We start from the raw sequence: 24,640 nt of genomic DNA on the forward strand, positions 1-24,640 counted from the left end.
GTCGGGATCAGTTGGGATTTTGGAAAATTCAGAATCCACCCGTGCTGTTGGAGCACTACTTGAGTTAGTGCTACTCCGACCTCCAGCTGTTCTCTGGATCTTGCCCTTATCAGGAGATCGTCCAAGTAAGGGATAATTAATACGCCTTCACTTCGAAGAAGGATCATCATTTCGGCCATTACCTTGGTAAAGACCCTGGGTGCCGTGGACAATCCAAACGGCAGCGTCTGAAACTGATAATGACAGTTTTGTACCACGAACCTGAGGTACCCTTGGTGTGAAGGGCAAATTGGGACATGAAGGTAAGCATCCTTGATGTCCAAGGACACCATAAAATCCCCTTCTTCCAGATTCGCTATCACTGCTCTGAGTGACTCCATCTTGAACTTGAATTTTTGTATGTACAGGTTCAGAGATTTCAGATTTAGAATAGGTCTTACCGAGCCGTCCGGCTTCGGTACCACCAATAGCGTGGAGTAATACCCCTTTCCCTGTTGTAGAAGGGGTACCTTGATTATCACCTGCTGAGAATACAGCTTGTGAATGGCTTCCAATACCGTCGCCCTGTCTGAGGGAGACGTTGGCAAAGCAGATTTTAGGAACCGGCGAGGGGGAGACTTCTCGAATTCCAACCTGTAACCCTGAGATACTACCTGCAGGATCCAGGGGTCCACCTGCGAGTGAGCCCACTGTGCACTGAAATTCTTGAGGCGACCCCCCACCGCCCCTGAGTCCGCTTGTAAGGTCCCAGCGTCATGTTGAGGCCTTTGCAGAAGCCGGGGAGGACTTCTGCTCCTGGGAAGGGGCTGCTTGCTGCAGTCTCTTACCCTTTCCTTTGCCTCGGGGCAAATATGAATGTCCTTTTGCTCGCTTGTTCTTATAGGAACGAAAAGGACTGCGGCTGAAAAGACTGCGTCTTTTTCTGCTGGGAGGGGACTTGAGGTAAAAAGGTGGACTTCCCGGCTGTTGCCGTGGCTACCAAATCCGATAGACCGACCCCAAATAATTCCTCCCCTTTATACGGCAATACTTCCATATGCCGTTTGGAATCCGCATCGCCTGACCACTGTCGTGTCCATAGACTTCTTCTGGCAGATATGGACATCGCACTTACTCTTGATGCCAGAGTGCAGATATCCCTCTGTGCATCTCGCATATAAAGGAATGCATCCTTTAATTGCTCTATAGTCAATAAAATACTGTCCCTATCCAGGGTATCAATATTTTCAGTCAGGGAATCCGACCAAGCCACCCCAGCACTGCACATCCAGGCTGAGGCGATTGCTGGTCGCAGTATAACACCAGTATGTGTGTATATACTTTTTAGAGTATTTTCCAGCCTCCTATTAGCTGGATCCTTGAGGGCGGCCGTATCAGGAGACGGTAACGCCACTTGTTTGGATAAACGTGTGAGCGCCTTGTCCACCCTAGGGGGTGTTTCCCAGCGCGCCCTAACCTCTGGCGGGAAAGGGTATAACGCCAATAACTTCTTTGAAATTAGCAGTTTTTTATCAGGGGTAACCCACGCTTCATCACACACATCATTCAATTCCTCTGATTCAGGAAAAACTACAGGTAGTTTTTTTCAGACCCCACATAATACCCCTTTTTGTGGTACTTGCAGTATCAGAGATATGCAAAGCCTCCTTCATTGCCGTGATCATATAACGTGTGGCCCTACTGGAAAATACGTTCGTTTCTTCACCGTCGACACTAGATTCGGTGTCCGTGTCTGGGTCTGTGTCGACCGACTGAGGCAAAGGGCGTTTTACAGCCCCTGACGGTGTTTGAGACGCCTGTACAGGTACTAACTGGTTTGCCGGTCGTCTCATGTCGTCAACCGACTTTTGCAGCGTGCTGACATTATCACGTAATTCCATAAACAAAGCCATCCATTCCGGTGTCGACTCCCTAGGGGGTGACATCACCATTACCGGCAATTGCTCCGCCTCCACACCAACATCGTCCTCATACATGTCGACACACACGTACCGACACACAGCAGACACACAGGGAATGCTCTGATAGAAGACAGGACCCCACTAGCCCTTTGGGGAGACAGAGGGAGAGTTTGCCAGCACACACCAAAGCGCTATAATTATATAGGAACAACCTTATATAAGTGTTGTTTCCTTATAGCTGCTTAAATATATATAATATCGCCAAAAAATGCCCCCCCTCTCTGTTTTTTACCCTGTTTCTGTAGTGCAGTGCAGGGGAGAGCCTGGGAGCCTTCCTAGCAGCGGAGATGTGTAGGAAAATGGCGCTGTGTGCTGAGGAGATAGGCCCCGCCCCCTATTCCGGCGGGCTCTTCTCCCGGTTTTTCTGAGACCTGGCAGGGGTGAAATACATCCATATAGCCTCATGGACTATATGTGATGTATTCTTTTTAGCCAGAAAGGTATTAACATTGCTGCCCAGGGCGCCCCCCCCAGCGCCCTGCACCCTCAGTGACCGTCGGTGTGAAGTGTGCCTGAGCGCAATGGCGCACAGCTGCAGTGCTGTGCGCTACCTCATGAAGACTGAAAAGCCTTCAGCCGCCGGTTTCTGGACCTCTTCTTACTTCGGCATCTGCAAGGGGGTCGGCGGCGCGGCTCCGGTGACCCATCCAGGCTGTACCTGTGATCGTCCCTCTGGAGCTAGTGTCCAGTAGCCTAAGAAGCAAATCCATCCTGCACGCAGGTGAGTTCACTTCTTCTCCCCTAGGTCCCTCGTTGCAGTGAGCCTGTTGCCAGCAGGACTCACTGAAAATAATAAACCTATCAAAACTTTTACTCTAAGCAGCTCTTTATGAGAGCCACCTAGATTGCACCCTGCTCGGACGGGCACAAAAACCTAACTGAGGCTTGGAGGAGGGTCATAGGGGGAGGAGCCAGTACACACCACCTAGTGGTCAAACTTTTAAATTTTGTGCCCTGTCTCCTGCGGAGCCGCTATTCCCCATGGTCCTGACGGAGTCCCCAGCATCCACTAGGACGTCAGAGAAATATACTTTCTTTTCTAGGAGCTCAGGAGAGCCCATAGTGTGCATCCAGCTCAGCCGGGCACAAGATTCTAACTGAAGTCTGGAGGAGGGTCATAGAGGGAGGAGCCAGTGCACACCAGTTAGACCAAAAGCTTTCTTTTAGTTGTGCCCAGTCTCCTGCGGAGCCGCTATTCCCCATGGTCCTTACGGAGTCCCAGCATCCACTTAGGACGTCAGAGAAAATTAAAATTCTAAGACCTCTGCTGCTCATAGAGATAAAACAAAAATCCCTACAATACAGAACAAAAAACAAAACCCCCCAAAACAAACCACCTCAAAACCCCCCACCCTGTATAGCCTATCCCCAACCTAGGTATAGCTGGATCCCCAAACCCCCCACCCCCCATTAAACTACGTGACCTAACTGTATAACACCCCCCTCCCTCCCTCCCCTCCCTTATACCAGGATAAATGGAAAAAAAATAAGTGACTGGGGTAAATAAAAAACAAAAGAAGAAATATGGCCGAACAGTAAATAGAGTAGATCTCCCTCATATGAGAATAAAAAAAAAATGAATATGCAAATATGGAGATATGATAAGCGACCCGGAAATATAAGGAATAGTGCTAGTAGCACCCTACAGATACAACAGTATATAGGGATATGTAACCCTTAAATAAGCGATGGTCAAATAAAACATATCTTAGAACCATCAAATAACGAAATTATATCAATGGTAAGACATACAAAAAACAGAATAGAACATAGTATTTAAGAAAGTATCAACAACAAAATAGAACACAGCCAAGGACCCGGTAACCAGTGAGGTATTATACAGACTTGGAAAGAAAGAAGATCAGTCCGGAGGATAAGCCCACTCTGGAATCAAGTCATTTAGCGGTACACGAGCAGTAGTCAGGAAGGTAGTGGAGCCAGCAACCATCCCGCACAGCATTAGCCGGATAGATAAGAGGGTAGGCCACAGTTCCACGGTAAATGTAGACTGGAGAACCGTCCCTCTCCCAAACATCACAACTAACTGCAAAATGATACAATACCGTTCTCCCCCTTTATCAAGGAGGTCACACTGCGGAGCCTCAAAGAAAATTGCAATGGAGGTCCATACAGTCACCAACGATGAGACGGAGGCAGTCACCGACATCCCACGCGCCATCACCCTCTGCAAATAATGGTGAATATGCGCAGGAAGAATCCGCAACTCCCCCATTTTGTTCACAATGCGTTCGTCGGAGGAACCTCCAGCATTAAGCATCGACTGTAGCGGAGCGGCAGGCACCACAGATACAAGCTCCCCCAAAGGTTCCGAGGGTAGCAGCACCGGCGGACAGGTGGACCCCACAGGAGAATCAGTCACTGCAACAGTCTCTACTCCAAACATATTAAGAACCCTTTGCTCGGATTCCGCGATAGCCTTCAGGATGATTGAGACCGAATGTCCAGAAGTAAGAACAGGATTAAACATGGCTGCAGGGGGAAGAAGCAATATACTGTAGGAGCAAGAGGAAGATCCACTGGTAGAAAGGGAGCAGAGTTATACACACAGGAGCTCGGCTCATCCAAAGAACGCAGGCGTGTGAGTCCAGCACATGTGTTCTAGAGGTGAGAGGGAGCCAGGCATACAGTGCTCTTCCCTGCACTACGGTTATAGTTAAAGCTCTGTCCCACATTCACAGGGAGTGTTGTCTCTGTAATACTATGTGCTCAGTAATATCTGCACCAGGGGAGAAGGGGACAGGCAGTGGAATGTGTGCTGTGTATAATACAAGCTCACCAGCACACTGGCCCCAGCAGCTGAGTGAGGGCAGAGCTGCAGCAGGAGCACCAGCCACACTGAGAGCAGAGTCTGCCTCAGGATCCAGTCACAGACTTCACCAGCCAGTAAGTTAGGACTCTTGGCACAGAGGATCCCCAAATTCACACTGCAGGAGCAGAGGGGGGTACTGCACTCTTGCAGAAATTTTCAGCCACAGAACACCAGGGAAACAGGAGATAGATCAGGATATTAGCAGGAGCTCTGGCAGGAAGCTGCCTACACCATGCTGTGTCAAGCCACGCCCCCCACCCGTTTTCAGATTTAGACACACACTTGAGGTGTATATGATTTGCACTGGAAAGTATTACACTATTTCCATTTTCTTCTTTTGTTTTATGTATCTTGAAATTGAGGACATAACTACAGAAGAATCATTCTTTGGGAAAAAGATTTATGAACCCAGTTTCTTTACACAATTTCTGAGACTTCTACCTCGAATATGTAATGTTGACACTTTGTGGACTCGGTGATCATTTTTATACTTGCATATGATTTTAAGCGAGCATAAACTGCACGTTTTACACCTACCTGGCTGCGGCGTCTTCCTCCACTACTTCTGTATCCGCCCAGGCATCGTCAGAGCCCCCTGCAGGAAATCCACAGGTCACCAGCAGAAAATTAAATTACATCAATGTCACTGTGAGGTATACTACCGTACTGTGCATCTTATAGAAGATGGGTACACCAACAGCCGTTATTCTTATACTATAAAAAGCGAGAACAAACCTGAGAAAATATAATTATACCCGGTGCGACCATAAAGTTCTCCCCATCCTGCCAGCGTCGCCGACCTGCAGATGTGCTGCAACAAGAAGGAAAGAGACTTACAGTGAGAACATATGACATTGTCCAATCCATTCTTTAGAACATTTTAAGGCACCATTTTGAAAGCCACTGTCTCCAACCCAAGACTCATTGACAATTCAATATGTCAAATGCAGGGTTTCCCAAACTCGGTCCTCAGGGCACCTTAACAGTCCAGGTTTTATGGCTATCCATGTTTGTGCACAGATGATATAATCAAATGGACAGAGGTACTAATTAAAGTTACCTGTGCTTAAGCATCCTTAAAATCTGGAATGTTAGGAAAACTAGAGGACAGAATTTGGGAACCACTGCCCTAATGCCTTTTTGATCATAAATGTAATGTTTACAGAGTGTTCACATACCTTTATCTCCCAATGACGCCAAACAACCCCATTTGGCACACCACAGAAAATAGGATTTTAACAACTACCGGTAAATCCTTTTCTCGTAGTCCATAAGGGATATTGGGGGAAACTAGTACGATGGGGTATAGACAGGGTCCAAAGGAGCCAGTGCACTTTAAATTTCTTCCACTGGGTGTGCTGGCTCCTCCCCTCTATGCCCCCTCCCACAGGCAGTTATAGGTAAAAAAAGGAAAAGGACATATGAGAGACGGAACATGATAACAAAAGGTGGTGAGATTCAAATACCAGCACACCACTAACACAAAACAACCAGCAACGGCTGGTAACAACAACAGCAACAGCTGAACAGGTAACCATAGAACAAGAACCTGCAGAAAAGTCAACTCACTGAGGCGGGCGCCCAATGGGGGTTATTCCGAGTTGATCGTAGCTGTGCTAAATTTAGTACAGCTACGATCATGTTCCCAGACATGCGGGGGGGGCGCCCAGCACAGGGCTAGTCCGCCCCGCATGTCTGTCCGCCCCCCCCCCCTTCCCCCCGCACAAGAACAAAAGCATCGCACAGCGGTGATGCTTTTGTACTTGTTGAGTAACTCCCGGCCAGCGCAGCTCCTGCGGCTGGCCGGGAGATGCTCGTCGCTGCCACTGGTCGCAGCGGCTGCGTGTGATGTCACGCAGCCGCTGCGCCCCCCCCCCACGGTCCGGCCACACCTGCGATGGCCGGACCACGCCCCCATAACGGCGGCCTACCGCCGCCGTGCCACCCCCTCCCGCCCATCGACCGCCTCTGCCTGTCAATCAGGCAGAGCGCATGCGCAATTCTGACCCGATCGCGGCGAACAACTGCAGTGAGCAATCGGGTCGGAATGACCCCCAATATCCCTTATGGACTACGAGAAAAGGATTTACCGGTAGGTATTAAAATCCTATTTCTCTAGCATCCATAAGGGATATTGGGGGAAACTAGAATGATGGGGACGTCCCAAAGCTTCCAGAACGGGCGGGAACGTGCGGAGACTGCTGCAGCACCGCCTGCCCAAATAGGATATCCTCTTTGGCCAGGGTATCAAATTTGTAGAACTTCAGGTAGCAGCTCGGCATAGTTGCAAGGCCGAGACACCACGGGCATCCGCCCAGGAAGACCCCACTGATCTTGTAGAGTGGGCCTTCAGAGACTTAGGAACAGGTAAGGCTGCCGACACATAGGCCTGTTGGATAGTAAGCCTAATCCAATGAGCAATGGACTGCTTTGAAGCAGGGCAACCCTGTTTCTGCGCCTCATAGAGCACGAACAAGGACTTTGTTTTTCTGACCAGAGCTGTGAATTTGACATAGATCTTCAAGGCACGCACAGCATCCAATGCCTCCAGAGGAGCAGAAGCGTCAGAACTGAATGGAATTATAATAGGATGATTCAGGTGAAACGCGAAGACAACCTTCGGCAGGAACTTCTGTCTAGTCCGGAACTCCGCTCTGTCCTCCTAAAAGAACAAGTACGGACTTTTACATGATAAGGCCCCAATTCCGAGACATGTTGAGCAGAAGCCAGGGCCAGTAACATCACCATCTTCCACGTGAGGTACTTGTCTTCTACCGTCATCAAAGGTTCAAACCAGGAGGACCGTAGAAATTCCAACACAACATCGAAATTCCATGGTGCCGTAGGCGGCACAAAGGGAGGTTGTATGTGGAGTACCCCTTGCAAGAAGGTCTTAACTTCTGGCAACACAGCCAATTTCTTCTGAAAGAAAATTGAGTGAGCTGAAATTTGGACCTTAATAGAACCCAGACATAAGCCCTTATCCACACCAGCCTGCAGGAAACATAGGAAACGTCCCAAGTGAAACTCTGCAGGAGGATACGTGCGTTCCTCGCACCTAGAGACACATTTCTCCAGATATGATGATAGTGTTTTAATGTCTCAGGTTTCCTGGCCTGAACAATGGTTGCAATAATCTTCTTGGAAAGGCCCTTGTGAGCTAGGTTGTTCCGCTCAACCTCCATGCCGTCAAATGAAGTTGCCGTAAGTCTGGGTAGATGAACGGTCCTTGTTGAAGACGATCTCTTCTGAGTGGTAGAGGCCAAGGGTCTTCGACGGACATGTCCAGAAGATCCGCACAGCACACCCTCCGAGGCCAATCCAGGCTCTGCTTTTGTCCCTCCCTGTCGATTGATATACACCACCGCCGTGGCGGTGTCTGACTGTATCTGTATCGCTCGATCCCGGAGCAGAAGAGGCCTGAAGCAGAGCATAGTAGATCGCCCGAAGTTCCAGAATGTTGATTGGAAGGAGGCTTTCGTGGGCTGACCACCTGCCCTGGAACTGCGCCCCTTGGGTGACAACACTCCATCCTCTCAGACTCGCATCCATCGCGAGAAGGGTCCAATCCTGATTCCCAAAACTCCTGCCCTCTAGGAGATTGGAGGACTGTAGCCACCACAGGAGAGAAATCCTGGCCTGGAGGTGACAGCTGAATCATCCAGTGCATCTGGAGATGCGATCCGGACCACTTGCTCAGGAGATCCAACTGAAACGTTCTGGCATGGGACCTCCCATACTGGATCGCCTCGTATGAGGCAACAATCTTTCCTAACAATCTTATGTAAAGATGTACGGACACTCGAGTAGGATGGAGCACCATGCGGACCATCTCTGGAACTGTTTTCGCATTGTCCTCTGGTAGAAACACCTTCTGAGCCACAGTATCCAGCAAAATCCACAGGAACAGGAGCCTCTGAGTTAACTCCAGGTGGGACTTCTGTAAGTTAAGGATCCACCCATGGTCAGACAGAAGACGGATGGTGCGGTCGATATGGAGCAGCAAAAACTCCCTGTGTCTTGCCTTTATCAGAAGATCGTCCAGATAAGGGACCACACTGACCCCCTGGACCCGGAGTTGAAACATCATCTCCGCCATCACCTTCGTGAAAACCCTCGGGGCTGTAGACAGGCCGAAAGGCATTGCCTGGAATTATAAGTGATTGTCCAGCAGGGCAAACTGCAGGTACGACTGATGAGGCGGCCAAATTGGAACATGTAGGTAGGCGTCCTTGATATCCAAGGAGACCATAAATTCCTGTTTTTCCAGGCCCGCAATCACTGCTCGCAGGGATTCCATTTTGAACTTGAACACCCTCAAATAAGGATTCAAGTCTTTTCAGATTCAGAATGGGCCTGACCGAACCGTCCGGCTTAGGCACCACAAACAGCTTTTGAGTAAAACCTCTTGCCGCATTGCGGTAGTGAGACTTGAACAATAACATGGGACTGGACCAACTTCCGCATAGCCTGTTGCAACGTAACTTGCATATCCTCCAAAGCTTGTAAGCTTGATTCGAAAAATCGTTGGGGAGGGGGAGGAGTACTGTCGAAATCCAGCTTGTTGCCCTGGGAAATGAGCTCTCTGACACAGCCATCTTAGCAGGAGGTCTACCAGACGCGGCTGAAGTGACGCAGTCGGGCTCCCTCCTCGAGGTCCCCTCGGGGTGGGTGGGCACCGTCAAGCTGAGGCCTGGTACTTGCAGGCTTTCTGAACTTACCTCTGGTGCCTCTAGCCGCATTGGCGGCACCGCTGGCCCTTGATCCGAGATCGAAAGGACTGGCTAGACGGCGCCAATTAGGAGCGTCTCACCGGCAGGGCACCAGAGGGGAGAAACGTGGATTTCCCAGCCGTGACTTTGGAAATCCATGTATCCAGTTCAACCCCAAAAAGCCATTCCCCAGAAAAGGGGAGGGATTCCGCATTACGCTTGGATTCTGCGTCCGCAATCCACTGACGCAACCATAAGGCCTTGCCATGGCAGACGTCCGAGCATTAATGTTCCCCATCTCCTTGAGGGAATCACAGAGGGCACGGGTAGTGTCCTCAATGTGCTTCAGGAGGGTTACCATAGCAACTAAGGGCATAACCCAGAGAGGCCCCCCCTGAATTTGCGTGGCCCAAGAATGAATAGCGCGGGTCATCCAGCAACCCACAATGACCGGTCTCTGTGAAAGACCGGCTGCAGTGTATATATATTTTAGGGTAGTCTCTATCTTTCGATCCCCAGGATCCTTCATAGTAAAGGAGCCCGGGGCAGGCAGCACCACCTTCTTAGACAAGGCGAGAGACTGAGACATCAACCCCAGGGGGTTCCTCCCAAAACTTTCTACCTTCAGGAGCAAATAGGAAAATGCGCAAAAATTTTTTGGACACTTGGAAGGGGGGGGGGGGGGGGGGGGGGGGATTCAAATGTTTGAAAAGTCAGTCGGGTGTCTGTTTTTTCCTGTCTATTAGATAGGAAAAAAACAGACACTCAACTGACTTTTTAAACAATTGAATCTCCCCCTTGGAATTTTTTGTCTGGATTTTTCCAGGCCTGTTTGAATAAGTAATCTAACTCTGGAGAATCTGGGAAAGTGACATTGGGCTTGTTTTGGACAAAGAAAAACTACTTCTGTGATGCAGCGTCCTCTAGAGGGAGCTTTAACACATCCCTTTATAGCCAAAATGAGGGGTTCAATACCCTGAGTAGAATCGGGATCCCCACTAATGGGATCCAGGTCAATCCCATCATATGGAATATCATCATCTGTATCAGATAGCAGAGCAGGTAAACCACGCTTCTGTGGACCTGCATGAGAGAGGGGGAGCTGTGCATCTGCCCTAGCAGCTAAATCTGCAACAGCTTGTTGTAGTAGCTGAGTCTTCTGCTCGTTAGCCGTAAGCTGGGAAGCCATATCTGACATCATAGTCTTAAGAGACCCTAACCAGTGAGGCTCTGGACCCTCTCCCCCAGCCCCTTCACTGATTTGTGAAGATTGACTGCATTGTTCACAGGAAACAGAATCATTACATAAGGGAGAGAATCTGGTGTGACATACACTGCACAGCTTGTGCTTACCTATGTTTCACAGTAAGCACAATAACATACACACAGACTTATAATGCAAGCCTGCCCTACTGTATGTGTGAGGAGACACAGATGAGAGAGAACACCAGCACACCCTGAGCTGAACAGTCCCAGTGAGACTGTCTGCTTTCTAAACACAGTAAACACTAACAATTTTAGTCCTACAGAGGATCAGGATGTACACAAGCGGCTCTCCCCCTTTGCTACACCCTGTTACAGTTTTCCAGCGTGTCTTGTGAGGCAGGAAGCGCTGTGTGTGTGCTATAGATGGCTGCTGTAAGCAGAGGAAGGCGCCAAAACGCCTCAGGTCCCGCTCTGAGTTAGCTCCACCCCCTCTAATGGCGCCGGAGCTATAATGAATATTCATACTGGCAAAGTCTCTTTCATAGCTTAAAACATCACACAAGTGCTAGTCAAGCCCTTTTGCGACAGTTCTACACAAGGGATCTTAGCGGGACCCCACCAGGAGGGTCCCGTACGACGCGCCTGTGGTCATAGGTACTTTGAACCAGGGGACCCCTAGCGGTGCCCCCGGTTTGTACTCACCACCGATGTCACCTTCAGGCAGTATTAGGGGTGTGCTGCGTGCTGCGGCTGTGACAGCCAAGGCGCAGTGCCCCGCTGAACAACAACCACTCAGAACCTGCGGTGAAGTGGCTCTGCACCTCATAAGGCCGGTGACCGCTGCCGCTGGATGTATGAGGCATCTTGCGCTGCATGGCGTATTAAGGCTGGATGTATGAGGCATCTCGCACTGCATGGTGTATTGAGGTTAGATGTATGAGGTATCTTGCACTATATGGCGTATTGAGGCTGGATGTATGAGGAATCTCGCGCTGCATGGCGAACTGAGGTTGGATGTAGGAGGACATATCTGTACATGTGAAAAGTTTTCCTCTGTGGCACTTCATCCAAGGCTTGGGTTAGGAAAGAAATGGACCCCTAATTTGATGCAGCAGTTTGTTTGTGTCTCTGTGACCTCTACAATATCCTCAACTCATATTTGTTAAAACATGATAAAAATTACCATGGGGTGCTAGAAGAATAAATATACAATGTCAAGTCTTATAGAGTAGAACCATTGTTCTCCTGTGATCAGCGCTATTCACAGAGCAATTCCAGTGCCCCCTTTTCCACCTGTTTACCCAACTTTTTAATTCCCTTTATATAAAAAAAAATTATTATTATATATATCCGGCTATTACTGCAGCAAAAACTTACTGTCTGTTCCATCCACTAATTATGGATCCGTGTTGTTCCTTTATATGTAAAGTTATTATTAGTGAGTCTGAAATGATAGGGTATTAGGGTTGTTTCAGCGGTTCGATTAGGGTATTACGGATAATGTATTAGGGTTGGTTTATCAGTTTGGGTTAAGGTATTTGGATTAGGGGTTATAATTAGGGAGAGGTTAGGGTGTTAATGCTTAGGGTTAGTAGGCTGCTACAGGTACATACAATGGGGTAAATTTACTAAAATGGGAGTTCTATTTAACATGGGATGTTGCCCATAGCAACCAATTAGATTTTACATCTCATTTATCTGAATCCTTCAAAAAGATAATACCTGGAATCTGATTGGTTGCTATGGGCAACATCCCATCTTAGTAAATTTACCCTTATGTGTCAGTAAGACAGTCTTATACAGGGTAGGCTCTACTTATATGTCAGTAAGACAGTCTTATACAGGGTCGGCTCTACTTATATGTCAGTAAGACAGTCTTATACAGGGTAAGCTCTACTTATATGTCAGTAAGCCAGTGCTATACAGGATAGGCTGCTATATTTACACATAATGTGTCAGTAAGCCAGTGTTATGCAGGATAGGCTACTATAGTTACACATGTGTCAGTAAGCCAGTGTTATGCAGGATAGGCTGCTATAGTTACACATATGTGTCAGTAAGCCAGTGTTATACAGGATAGGCTGCTATATTTATACATAATGTGTCAGTAAGCCAGTGTTATGCAGGATAGGCTGCTATAGTTACACATAATGTGTCAGTAAACCAGTGTTATACAGGATAGGCTATAGGCTACTATAGTTGCACATAATATGGGGTATCCAATTAGGTGCAATCCTTTTTCAGCAGATAAGAACAGCCTGATGGTCATTATCCCGCAATCCAATTATATGCCATTTTCAATGGCTAAAAGAGGGCCTGCGATCGTGCAATAATACATGGGAACGGGATGTGTTATTGCGGCTCCGACAGTCGCTTATTGCGGATCATGCTTTGGGTGCCTGATGCACCCGCAACATAATCCTCTATAAATGCCGATTATCAGGGCTATTTGGATAGCCCCAGCCGAATCCATTAACTGCTGTAAGTATCGCAGCTAACTGAATACCAGCCAATGTGCCAGCAGATAGTGCTATACAGGGTAGATTACACTGACGGGTAACGGTTATTAAATAACACACATATGATGTTTATTTAGCTGAGAGAATCGGCTTTCATTGTAACAGTCTTTATTCCTTTAGTCAGTAGAAATATAATTATTTCTACCAGAGGATCCCTACTCTTAGACTGGATAACCACTATGGGAGCAAATGGTCAATTTGTTCCAACCAGAAAGACTGGACAGATAATATTCTAGTGTGTATCCAGCCTTACACTATAGATTGGCTGTACTGACTCACCCAATCAGTAATCATCACCTATCTATTCTATGGCTTGCGGATACCCCCACTACCTAGCTCCACTGACTAACCCTCACGCACACACAGTAACACATCACTGTTACCAGAACAATACACAGCGGGTGTTCTGACAATGCACGTGTCGCTGTTATGGCTTTATCAAGGTTGCACATGATCAGTAGAGGCATCTGCTCTGCCCTTCTGAGAGCACAGCGGGTGCCCTGGGAGGCTAGAGCAGCATCGCCAGCCCCCCCCTACCCAAAGTTTACTATGGTCCTTGGCAATGCGTGATCAAGCTCACAGCATTCAGAAATGTGACACTGGCACAAAGTAAGTCTGCCCCATGTGTGAATTGGGGCAGATGGGAGATATGCTATTCTGCCCCTGCTTACACATATACACAGTCTTTTATGCCATACAAATATTTGCCTGTATGGCTGTTGCTAATGTCTGTGCGATGACATCATAATGATCTTATCATGACACAGTGAGTGGTAAGCCAGGACAGCACACTAGGGTTTACAATGTCTCGTGGTAGCCCCTACAGCAGGAAGAGATTCTTGGAACTGGTGGCATTGAGTCCTATGATGACATAATGGGCAGTATCCAATTAGCCGCTGTAATGTACTGCAGCTAATTGGTTCGCCGGGGGCCTATCCTATTAGCCCTAATAACTGACGCTTATCCCCCCCACTTATCAGGAATCGGGAAGCCAAATCCCAGATAAGGGACCATTTTTTACGTGAAATGAGCCACGAAATACATCGGTCTGCGGCTTTTCACTGGGCCTATGTATTTTCGCACAAAAAAAATGGGTGTTTTTCGCACGAGGTAATTGGATAGGGGTGAAACAAAACGCAAAATACACCCATCATCACGGCTAATTGGATACCGCTCAATGAGTGGTAAGCCAGAGCAGCACACTAGGGTATATCCTGTCTCATGGTAGCTCCTAGAGCAGGAAGAGATTGTTGGTGCTGGTGGCATTTGATTAGATTGCTAGTAATGGTTTTTATAATAAGTCTTCTTAAGGGCCGTACTGACGGGGAGATTTCCCCAGAGATGTGTGTTGAGCGTCTAGCAGACCACTCAGCACACAACTCTCCAACCGCTCAGCACAGCGCGCGAAATGAGCGACCTGCTAGATTGTGTCTGCATGCAGGCCAATCTAGCACCAGCGATAGCGACGCGTGGGACCGCGCATCGCTGTCGCCCCTACACCCGAAGCGATGTTCAGCTAATTTCTAAGCAATCTAGTCAGATTGCTTAGAAAGTAGCCAAACATCGCTTCGTGTGTACCCCCCTTTAGTGTTAGGTTTAGTTACTATAGTGTAAGTTATATTTAGTTTATAAGTTTTGCATTTTAGTATATAGTACAGGAGAGGAGGGAAGAGGGTGCAGCCATGGGCTGCTTCCCTTTCAGCGTATGCTGGCCATTCTGCAGTAGAAAGGTAAGTGCGCTGTTATTTTCTTTTGTACTTTGTTTGCACAATTAGGGTTGCTCATGGATTTTATAATGGGGAGAGCTCACCTGAAAGTGGGCGTGTCTGAGCATAGAAATTTGGGTTTTGTCCCAATTTAGGAGGCCTCAATGCCAGGAGGTGTCTCTGCCCAAATCTGACTAAGCTTTATTATTATTTATAGTACTGCTGGTTCTCAATGGCTGCAAATCATAAGAATTATATATCAGCTGACAAGGTTGATCTAGCCCAGTGGGGCTCAACATGTGGCCCCCTGCTGCTGCGGAACCACATATACCAGCATGCCCCACCACAGTGCTGGTATTAAGGAATGCTAAAACTGTGGTAGGACCTGCTGGGATGTGCAGAGGGACGCATGTTGAAAACCCTGGTTAGTCTATCAAATCCTCACCTCATGCACCCGCGTGCCTGTACCCCGACTCCCGCGTGCCTGTACCCCACCTCACGCACCCACGTGCCTGTACCCCACCTCACGCACCCGCGTGCCTGTACCCCCACCTCACGCACCCGCGTGCCTGTACCCCCACCTCACGCACCCGCGTGCCTGTACCCCCACCTCACGCACCCGCGTGCCTGTACCCTGACTCCTTAGAATGAGAAAAAAAGGTGTCCAAACTTATGACTGGTACTGTAAATATATATATATATATATATATATATATATATATATATCTTTCAGATATAAGTAGTTAACCAACCTATTTCCAGTCAGGAGAGAATAGTGTCAATTATCAGAGGGTAACCTGTCACTTGAACTAAACATTGCCGAACCTCTCAGAGAGCAATAGGAGGAAAGGAGAGAGATATTGTGACGCTTTAATGAATTAAAGGAAAGCTTGATAGTCAGCAACTGCTTATCTGCTGTGTAAAGGGTACCGACAGCTCTCCCAGTGACCTTAAAGGTGCATACACACGGAGCGATATAGCAGAGCGATTTTGACTATATAGTCAAAATCGCTCATAAAGTTAGTGCATATCGCTCCGTGTGTACACAGCCAGCGATAGCGATGCGCGTCCCCGCCAGGTCGCTATCACTGGGAAAAATAGACTGTGCAGGCAAGTCAATTTAGACTATGTCGCTGAAAAAGTTAGTTAAAATCGCTCATATTTTGTGTGCACAAGCGATTTTTCCCAGCGATAGCGATCTGTTTCCTTCTAGCCGCTCCCCGCCGCCCATAGCTCAGTGTGCGGAGACTGAAGAGGGAAGAGCCAGCAGCATTCAGGAGCTCCAGACGTGAGTATGATTGCGAGGTGCCTGGCCAATTCCCGCTGCTCTCCTCTGCCTAGCTGCTGCTTCGTGAGGTGGGGAAGGGGGGGAGATGCTGGTGGAAGCGCTGTGCGTTTCAAGCTGACAGCCGACAGCCGTTGCAGGTCCGGGGGGGGAGAGCTTTGCGGCGGTGGCCGGGCGGTGGTCTATTCCTGAGGGCTGCTGACAGCCGGGGGGGCGGCGCTTGGGCAGAGCCTTGTGCGCTGTGTGGTGTGTCCGTTGCTGGCCGGGGGGGTTAGGCGGCGGCCGGGCGGTGGTGCGCTCTGTCCGTAGCTGGCTGTGAGGAGGGGGGGGGGGGGGGGGTGCGCTTGGCCAGAGCTGTGTGTTGTGTCCGTGGCTGGCCCCGAGAGATGGTGACAGCTAGTGCGGGGGGGGGGAGCAGCTATGTGGTGTGTCCATAGCTGTCCCTGAGGGGGGTGGGGTGGGCAGGGGAGGGAGGAGAGAGCAAGAGCGAGACGGAGATAGTGCTCTGTTGCCTGGCGGGGCTGCTTGCTGTTGTCCCGGCTGCTGTTGTCCCGCAGGCATGATGGTGGAGTGCGCTGTCTGCCGTAATGTGTACAATGGGTGCGCTGTGTGCCGTAATGTGTAAAATGGGTGCGCTGTGTGCCGTAATGTGTAAAATTAGTGCGCTGTCTGCTGTAATGTGTAAAATGGGTGCGCTGTCTGCCGTAATGTGTACAATGGGTGCGCTGTCTGCTGTAATGTGTTAAATGGGTGCGCTGTCTGCCGTAATGTGTAAAAAGGGGATGGTGTTTTTTTTTGTTTTGTTTTTTTACAGGTACCCCTATTGGATTCTACTGGACAAGGGGACGTGATTGGCGGCATGGGATGTAGGTAAGTATGTGTGAGTGTGTTTAAATAAAGTTTTACTTTCACGGTGTGTTTTTATTTGGGTATTTCTTTTGTTGTGGAACTACAGGTACCAGCGATCCCGTTATTTCCCCGCATGCTGGTACTTGTGGTTCTCCAAGTACCAGCATGTGGGGGAGGCTTGCTGGGACTTGTAGTTCCAAAGACAATATTCTTTTTATGTCATTTTGAAAGGCTATCAGCCTCCCATCCACCGCCCATGGATGGGGTGGGGGGGGGGGGGGAGGGGAGACAGCCTCGGGCTTCACCCCTGGCCCTTGGGTGGCTGGAGCGGGGGACCCCTTGATTTAAGGGGTCCTCACTCCTCCAGTGTACCCCGGCCAGGGGTGACTATTGGGGGGGTAATGGCACGGCCGCAGGGACCAATATAAAAGTGTCCCCCGGCTGTGGCATTATCTCCCTGGCTAGTGGAGCCCGGTGCTGGTTTTAAAAATGTCTTTTGTCCCCCGTATTTTTTAAACCAGGACCGGACGCAGAGCCCGGTGCTGGTTGTCTAAATATGGGGGAACCCTACTCATTTTTTCCTCTGTATTTTAACAACCAGGACTGACTCAAAGAGCCCGAGGCTGGTTATACATAGGAGGGGGGACCCCACGCAATTTAAAAAAAAAACTTTTAGCTATTTAAATTAGTGATGAGCGGATTCGGTTTTACTCGGTTCTCAAAACCGAATCTTATTGGCTATCCAAAACATGTGACATCCGTGAGCCAATAAGATTCGGTTTTGAGAACCGAGTAAAACCGAGTAAAACCGAATCCGCTCATCTCTAATTTAAATACCAGCCACCCTGTAAAATCGTCCTATATATGACACTCCCCCACTCATCCCCTTATTTAAATGAGATAGCCAAAATTTCCCATAGCCAAAATCTCTGGCATAGTTAGACAAAATCTCTGGTAAAGTTAGTCAAAATCTCCTACTGCCAGTTCAAGGGAAATCTCTCAGTCAAAATCTCTCATAGTAAAAATCTCTCCGTGTGTATGCACCTTAAGTGTTGTGCAAAAATATTTACCTTTTTACCTCAAAGGAGGAGCCCTAAGAAGAGTGAGAAGCTAAGCAAGGAGACCAAGGGCACTTTGGAATAGAGTCAACCTATCCCTGCAAACATTACAAATTTAACATACAGCGGGCGGAGCTTGGCTTGCCGTACCATCATTTACAGCACTGAGCAGAGCAGCATCAGAGGCGGATTATTTTCCTCAGTGCCATCCTTTTGACAGCATAAAATCGGGGAAGTCCCGAAGGGGCAGCCTGACAAAGATTGTCAGTGGCGGGCGGAGCTTGTCCTGTTGTAAGTCTAATTGCTGAGTTTAGGTATATCCAGTTATCTATTAATTGCATTTTATTAATTAGTTGATTTTACTTAGATAGATAGATAGATAGATAGATAGATAGATAGATAGATAGATAGATAGATAGATAGATAGATAGACATAATGAAAGTGAATGATACATAGGGCAGCACTTTGCACATAGAAATGGAAAACCTTCCTTAGTCAGTGTCCCTATACCGCACCCATATAGGGGAGGTATGGAAATTGGCCAGGCACCAGTCTACGATGTATTGCCTATAGGAGGATCTGCACTCTCCATGACAAATCTGATATGGGACTTAGGGGTTTATTTACTAAGCTTTGGATGGAGATAAAGCAGATGGAGATAAAGTACCAGCCAATCAACTGCGAAATGCCATGTCACAGGGTGTCTTTGAAAAATGACAGTTAGGAGCCGATTGGCTGGTACTTTATCTCTGTCCGTGTTATCGGTGTACAACGGCCACTGAAGAGAGTGCAGAACCTTTTGTGAGCAGCCTTATGAAAGGGAGTGCGCCAAAAGGGTGAGGGAGGAGAGAACAGGACAAAGCTCCCCTCCTTGGGTAAACCCCCGAACCCCGGGGACTTGGCTGCAGTCTTAATACAGATGTGAAACTGCACGTGATATAATAATTATGATTATCATTGTTAATTATAACAATATCTTAATAAATAGCAGGATTACGGGGTCCTTATTAATAATTCACAGTGACAAAATACAGAAACATTTACTCCTGTGACAGGGATATAAATGTAGGTGTATAATGCAGCTGCACTGTGACTGGGATGTTCTAGTAACCTACACACAGAGTGAGGCCCAGCAATCACCAGCCTTGTGTGTGTGGTCAGGGGGTAAGTGTACGTTTGTATTTCCTGTGCACATCCAGCACCTCATGAGCTGTACACATTCCTAGAATGATCTCTCTCTCTCTTCATACTAGGATACAGATGGGTAGATGCCGCAGAGCTTGCGCGAAAATGCCCCAATCTTAATGGTCTATTCGTGAAGCAGTGAAAAGTGTGGAGGAGTGAACCAGTGGAGAAGTTGCCCATGGCAACCAATCAGCTGCTGCGTATAATTTTATAAAATGCACTTTATTAACGTTATCTCAACACTGATTGGTTGCCATGGGCAACTTCTCCACAGACTCGCTTCTCCACTTTTTTCACTGCTTCATGAATAGACCCCTAAGATACATTGCTGCAAGTTACATTTTGTGTTTAACTGATTGGGAAAGACACTTCTGTCTAGCATTGGTCTGCCTGCTCCGGGCTGCAGTAAATGATGATCACAGGATCTGCAGCACATTCCTGTACATTAGTGCACTGGCTCAGACAGGTGATCACGCTGCTCATTACACCAGAGTCAGTTTGTGACATGGAGCAATGCTCGCCCTTTCTGCTGTGAGTGGAAGGACCATTTCCAGCTTCAGTGCAGCCGGTTGAGGCTCCCTGGCTTCCCTGAGCTGCCACTCTTCCTACAGGCTACAGCTACCATGCTCCCCTCACAGCTACCATGCTCCCCTCACAGCCTTGGATGAAAATCCACTAAAGGATCTATTTAGTAAGCCTAAAAATGGCTTTTCTCCATCATTCAGCTATAAACAGCACCATATTGCACCTCTCCATGGGGGTCATTCCGAGTTGTTCGCTCGCAAGCTGCTTTTAGCAGCTTTGCACACGCTAAGCCGCCGCCTACTGGGAGTGAATTTTAGCTTATCAAAATTGCGAACGAAAGATTAGCAGAATTGCGAATAGACACTTCTTAGCAGATTCTGAGTAGCTCCAGACTTACTCGGTATCTGCGATCAGTTCAGTCAGTTTCGTTCCTGGTTTGACGTCACAAACACTCCCAGCGTTCGCCCAGACACTCCTCCGTTTCTCCAGCCACTCCTGCGTTTTTCCCAGAAACGGCAGCTTTTTTTCGCACACACCCATAAAACGGCCTGTTTCCGCCCAGAAACACCCACTTCCTGTCAATCACATTACGATCACCAGAACGAAGAAAAAACCTCGTAATGCCGTGAGTAAAATACCAAACTGCATAGCAAATTTACTTGGCGCAGTCGCACTGCGGACATTGCGCATGCGCATTAGCGACTAATCGCTCCGTTGCGAAAAAAAATAACGAGCGAACAACTCGGAATGTAGAAAAGGGCCGATAATTCATAGATTTCTCTGCCTTTTCTATTCTCCTGTCTGAGATCGATATGGCAGCTTTCCAGGTGTGGTATTGCTCCTCTCTTGTCCAAAACATAACGCCATCTCTAGATGGCATTATGTGTGCGCGTACTGGAGAAAAGCAGATAGTTGTCTACGGTCTACAACGCAGCGCTCCTGCGACTCCCTTCCCAGTTTGTACATGGGCACTAGGCTACAAGCAGGCAAAAGTGCCCTCAGCCTGCGAGTATTCCCCTAGCTGGGACAGCTCTTTTTTGCTTGTTCTGTCCTACTAGGTATACGACTGCAGATACTGTGCAATCGCTGAGAGAATAGGCAAAGCGCATGTTGCCAATTTTACGCTTCTTACTAAACAGACTCCAAAATTCTTTCAATGTTATGATGCCAATTATGTTTGTGTTTACATTTATTCTGTAAGTGCTTTAGGGAGGTATTCAATTAGGTCCAACAATTTCAGAGCTACCAAATTCACCCCCCTGCGTTGCGGGCCGTTTTTGCCCATTTTTAAGGCATTTTGGGCAATGACTTTTCACTTCTTGTTTTTAGCAAAAAGGCATTGGAGAAAAATGCCTCAAAATCGGCAAAAACGCGAGGAGCAGGTGCAAAAACATGTGGATTCGCGTAGGAGACAAAATTACCCTGCTATTGAATAGGGAAATCCCCATTCACCCTAAAAAAATTGGAAAAAAAAAACCCCAGCTCTAAATGAATACCCCCTTAAGCTTACTGTATTTTTCACAAGGAACTGTCTGACGTACAGGTGAGAAGGCTTCTGTCCATCAAAAGAACCAATAAAGAAATTAAGGTGAGTTGTTGGTAATATTTCTTGCAATCTGGTGTACAGTACATTTATAGCCATGATCCTTACATTATTCAGGTTGTGCTTTTCTTTCTTTAGAATAGTAATTACCAGCTTTATGTCTGAGGTCTCACAAATTACACACACTGGGGTAGATGCAGCATTCATTGCAAGTTGTCCATAATTGCTGCTGCATTGTGTACACAGAACTAATGGGCCCATTTATCAACGAATGATAAAACTTGTTGTGACTGATGAAACTCGTTACGTAGAATAAATGGTGCCCCAGCCAATCATCTCCCAACTGTCATTTTCCAAACACATGACCGTTAAATGGTGCTCTAGCCAATCAGCTGTTATCATTCACAACAAGTTTTAGCACTCATTGCTAAATGAGCCCCCAAACACCTATATTTCCCCAATTGCAGCATTATAAGGATAGGGGCGCTGCAGCTGCAGTACGCTAAGGTTTCATAGCCCTCACCATTATCTGTGCACACTTGCCCCAGCCCTAAACACACACATTACAGTGTGAAAACACGTGTATTTCCGTGTATGCACAATTGTGCACAGCCTTTGTACTTACTCCACATGACATCACCAGAGTCACGCCTGCTCAGCTGGAGATGTGTCAGAGCTGCTTACCAGTCTGCAATACCCACAGTTACGTACACTTAGTGCCAGAACGCGCACTGGGAGTACAAGGTACAGCCTGCAAATGGACTTGTGTGCTCCTCCGCATCAGCCCTAATCAGTGCAACAATGAGCTGTGTAAAAAAATTCTATCATGTCTTACATACCAAAATGCTGGGTAATTATTCTCAGTCTATCCTTGTACTTTATTACATTATTGGTGTATTTAGTGTCTATTTAAATTTGTCCGTTCATGTGTTCTCTTGTACAGTACATCGCTATGAAATACACAGACCTATTTGAGAAAGGAGATTTATGGTAGACTTCCATGGTTAAATCTTTCTGCGAGGTACACTGGATTCCACAGGGAATAACATCAGGGTGTAGAGTTGGATCTTGATCCGAGGCACCAACAGGCTAAAGCTTTGACTGTTCCCAGGATGCACTGCACCACTTCCTCTATAGCCCCACCTCCGGGCACTGGAGCTCAGTTTCGTTAACCAGTCCAATGCAGTAGCAGGTAAGAGACGGTAGATGTTAGCCACATAGAACCACATTCTCACGACAGGAGAAGGGACCAGCGGCTAATGCCATACAAACCCAAAGAAGCTAAGTGCGTCATGGTGGGCGCCCTGTGGAATCCAGTGTACCTCACAGCAAGAGATTAAACCATGGTAAGTCTACCACAAATCTCCTTTTCTGCAGCGGGGTACACTGGGATTCCCCAGGGAATAACATCTGTGATGTCCTAAAGCAGTTCGTCATGGGAGGGGATGCACTGTAGCGGGTACAAGAACCCGGCGTCCAAAGGAAGCATCCTAGGAGGCAGAAGTATCAAAGGCATAGAACCTGATGAACGTGTTCACTGAGGATCACATTGAGGCCTTGCACAATTGTTCTGCGGACGCGCCACTGCGGGCCACCCAAGAAGGTCCAACAGACAGAGTAGAATGGGCTTTAATAGCAGCAGGGGCTGGGAGCCCAGCCTGTGCATAGACTTGTGCAATCACCATTCTAATTAATCTGGCTAAGGTCTGCTTATTCGCAGGCCAGCCACGTTAGTGAAAACCAAAAAAGTACAAAAAGGGAATCAGACCTTCTGATGGCGGTAGTCCTCTCCACAAACATGAAGAGCCCGTACCACATCCAAAGATTTTTCTTTGGAGGACAGACCAGAAGAGATGAAAGCCGGAACCACAATCTTCTGCTTAAGGTAAAAAGATGACACCACCTTAGGCAAATAACCAGGGCGAGTTCGAAGAACAGCCCGGTCACGGTGAAAAATCAGAAAGAGTGGAAGACAGGATAAAGTGACTAAGTCCGACACCCTCCTAGAGGAGGCAATAGCCAACAGAAAAACGATTAAGTAAGGCATTTAAGATCCACAGACTCAAGAGGTACAAATGGAGACTCTTGCAGGGCATTCAACAACAACAGACAGATCCCATGGAGCCACAGGAGGGAAATAGGGAGGCTGAATCCGTAGAACAGTGAAAGTGTGAACGTCAGGAAGAGACACAATTTTCCTCTGAAACCACACTGACAAGGGAGATATATGAACCTTGAGGGAGGCCAGACGAAGGCCCAAGTCGAGGCCTTGCTGGAGAAAAGCCAAAAGTCTTGATGTTTTGAAAGTATATGCATCATAATTCTTAGCAGCACACCAAGCGAAGTAAGAATTCCACACCCTGTAATAAATCCGAGGCGAAGTTGGTTTACGGGCTTTTAACATAGAGATTGAATGACCGCCTCAGAGAATCCTTTGGCTCTCAGGAGTGATGCTTCAAGAGCCACGCCGTCAAAGCCAGTCTGGCCAGGTCCGGGTAGACACAAGGGCCCTGAACGAGGAGGTCTGGGCACTGAGGAAGTAGAAGAGGACGCTCTATCGAGAGACCCCGCAGGTCTGAGAACCAATGCTGTCTGGGCCACGCTGGAGCGTCTAGAAGAAGTAGTACTCCTTCTTGCTTGAACTTCCGTATTACCCTGGGCAGGAGTGACACTGGAGGGAACACGTAGGGCAGCCGAAAAGTTCCATGGAATTGCTAGTGCGTCCACGAACACCGCTTGAGGATCCCTTATCCTAGCTCCGAAGACCGGAACCTTGTGATTGTGTCGAGATGCCATCAGGTCTACATCTGGTAGGCCCCACTTGTCCACTAGGAATTTAAAAACTTTGGGATGAAGACTCCACTCTCCGGCGTGCACGTCCTGACGACTGAGGAAGTCCGCTTCCCAGTTGAGGACTCCCGGAATGAACACTGTCGATATGGCTGGCAGATGGCGTTCCGCCCATTGGAGAATTTTTTACACTTCCATCATTGCCATGCGACTTCGAGTGCCGCCTTGATGATTTATGTAAGCCATCGTGGTGGCGTTGTCTGATTGTACTTGAACAGGCCTGTTCTGTACCAGAGGCAGGGCCAGTGTCAACGCATTGAACACTGCCCGCAATTCCAAAATGTTTATCGGGAGGAGAGATTCCTCCCTGGTCCACCGACCCTGGAGAGTGTTGCTCCAACACCGCGCCCCAACCCTGCAGACTAGCATCCGTTGTTAGGAGGACCCAGTTGGAGATCCAGAAGGGATGG

At 48.0% G+C, this 24,640-nt stretch overlaps 1 protein-coding gene across 4 annotated transcripts in view; it reads right to left on the reverse strand.

Annotated features, from left to right (window-relative positions):
* Nucleotides 1-24,640, reverse strand: part of MTMR14 (myotubularin related protein 14) — a 175,678-nt gene that overhangs the window by 129,538 nt on the left and 21,500 nt on the right. For all 4 annotated transcript variants that reach the window (XM_063940996.1, XM_063940997.1, XM_063940998.1 and 1 more), the window contains exons 4-5: nt 5,527-5,602; nt 5,329-5,386 (exon numbers count right to left, since the gene is read on the reverse strand). In XM_063940996.1, the coding sequence (XP_063797066.1) occupies nt 5,329-5,386; nt 5,527-5,602 (134 nt within the window). The remainder of the gene's footprint in view (nt 1-5,328; nt 5,387-5,526; nt 5,603-24,640) is intronic.

This window comes from Pseudophryne corroboree, chromosome 9 (assembly GCF_028390025.1).
Source record: "Pseudophryne corroboree isolate aPseCor3 chromosome 9, aPseCor3.hap2, whole genome shotgun sequence".
Classification (NCBI taxonomy): domain Eukaryota; kingdom Metazoa; phylum Chordata; class Amphibia; order Anura; family Myobatrachidae; genus Pseudophryne; species Pseudophryne corroboree.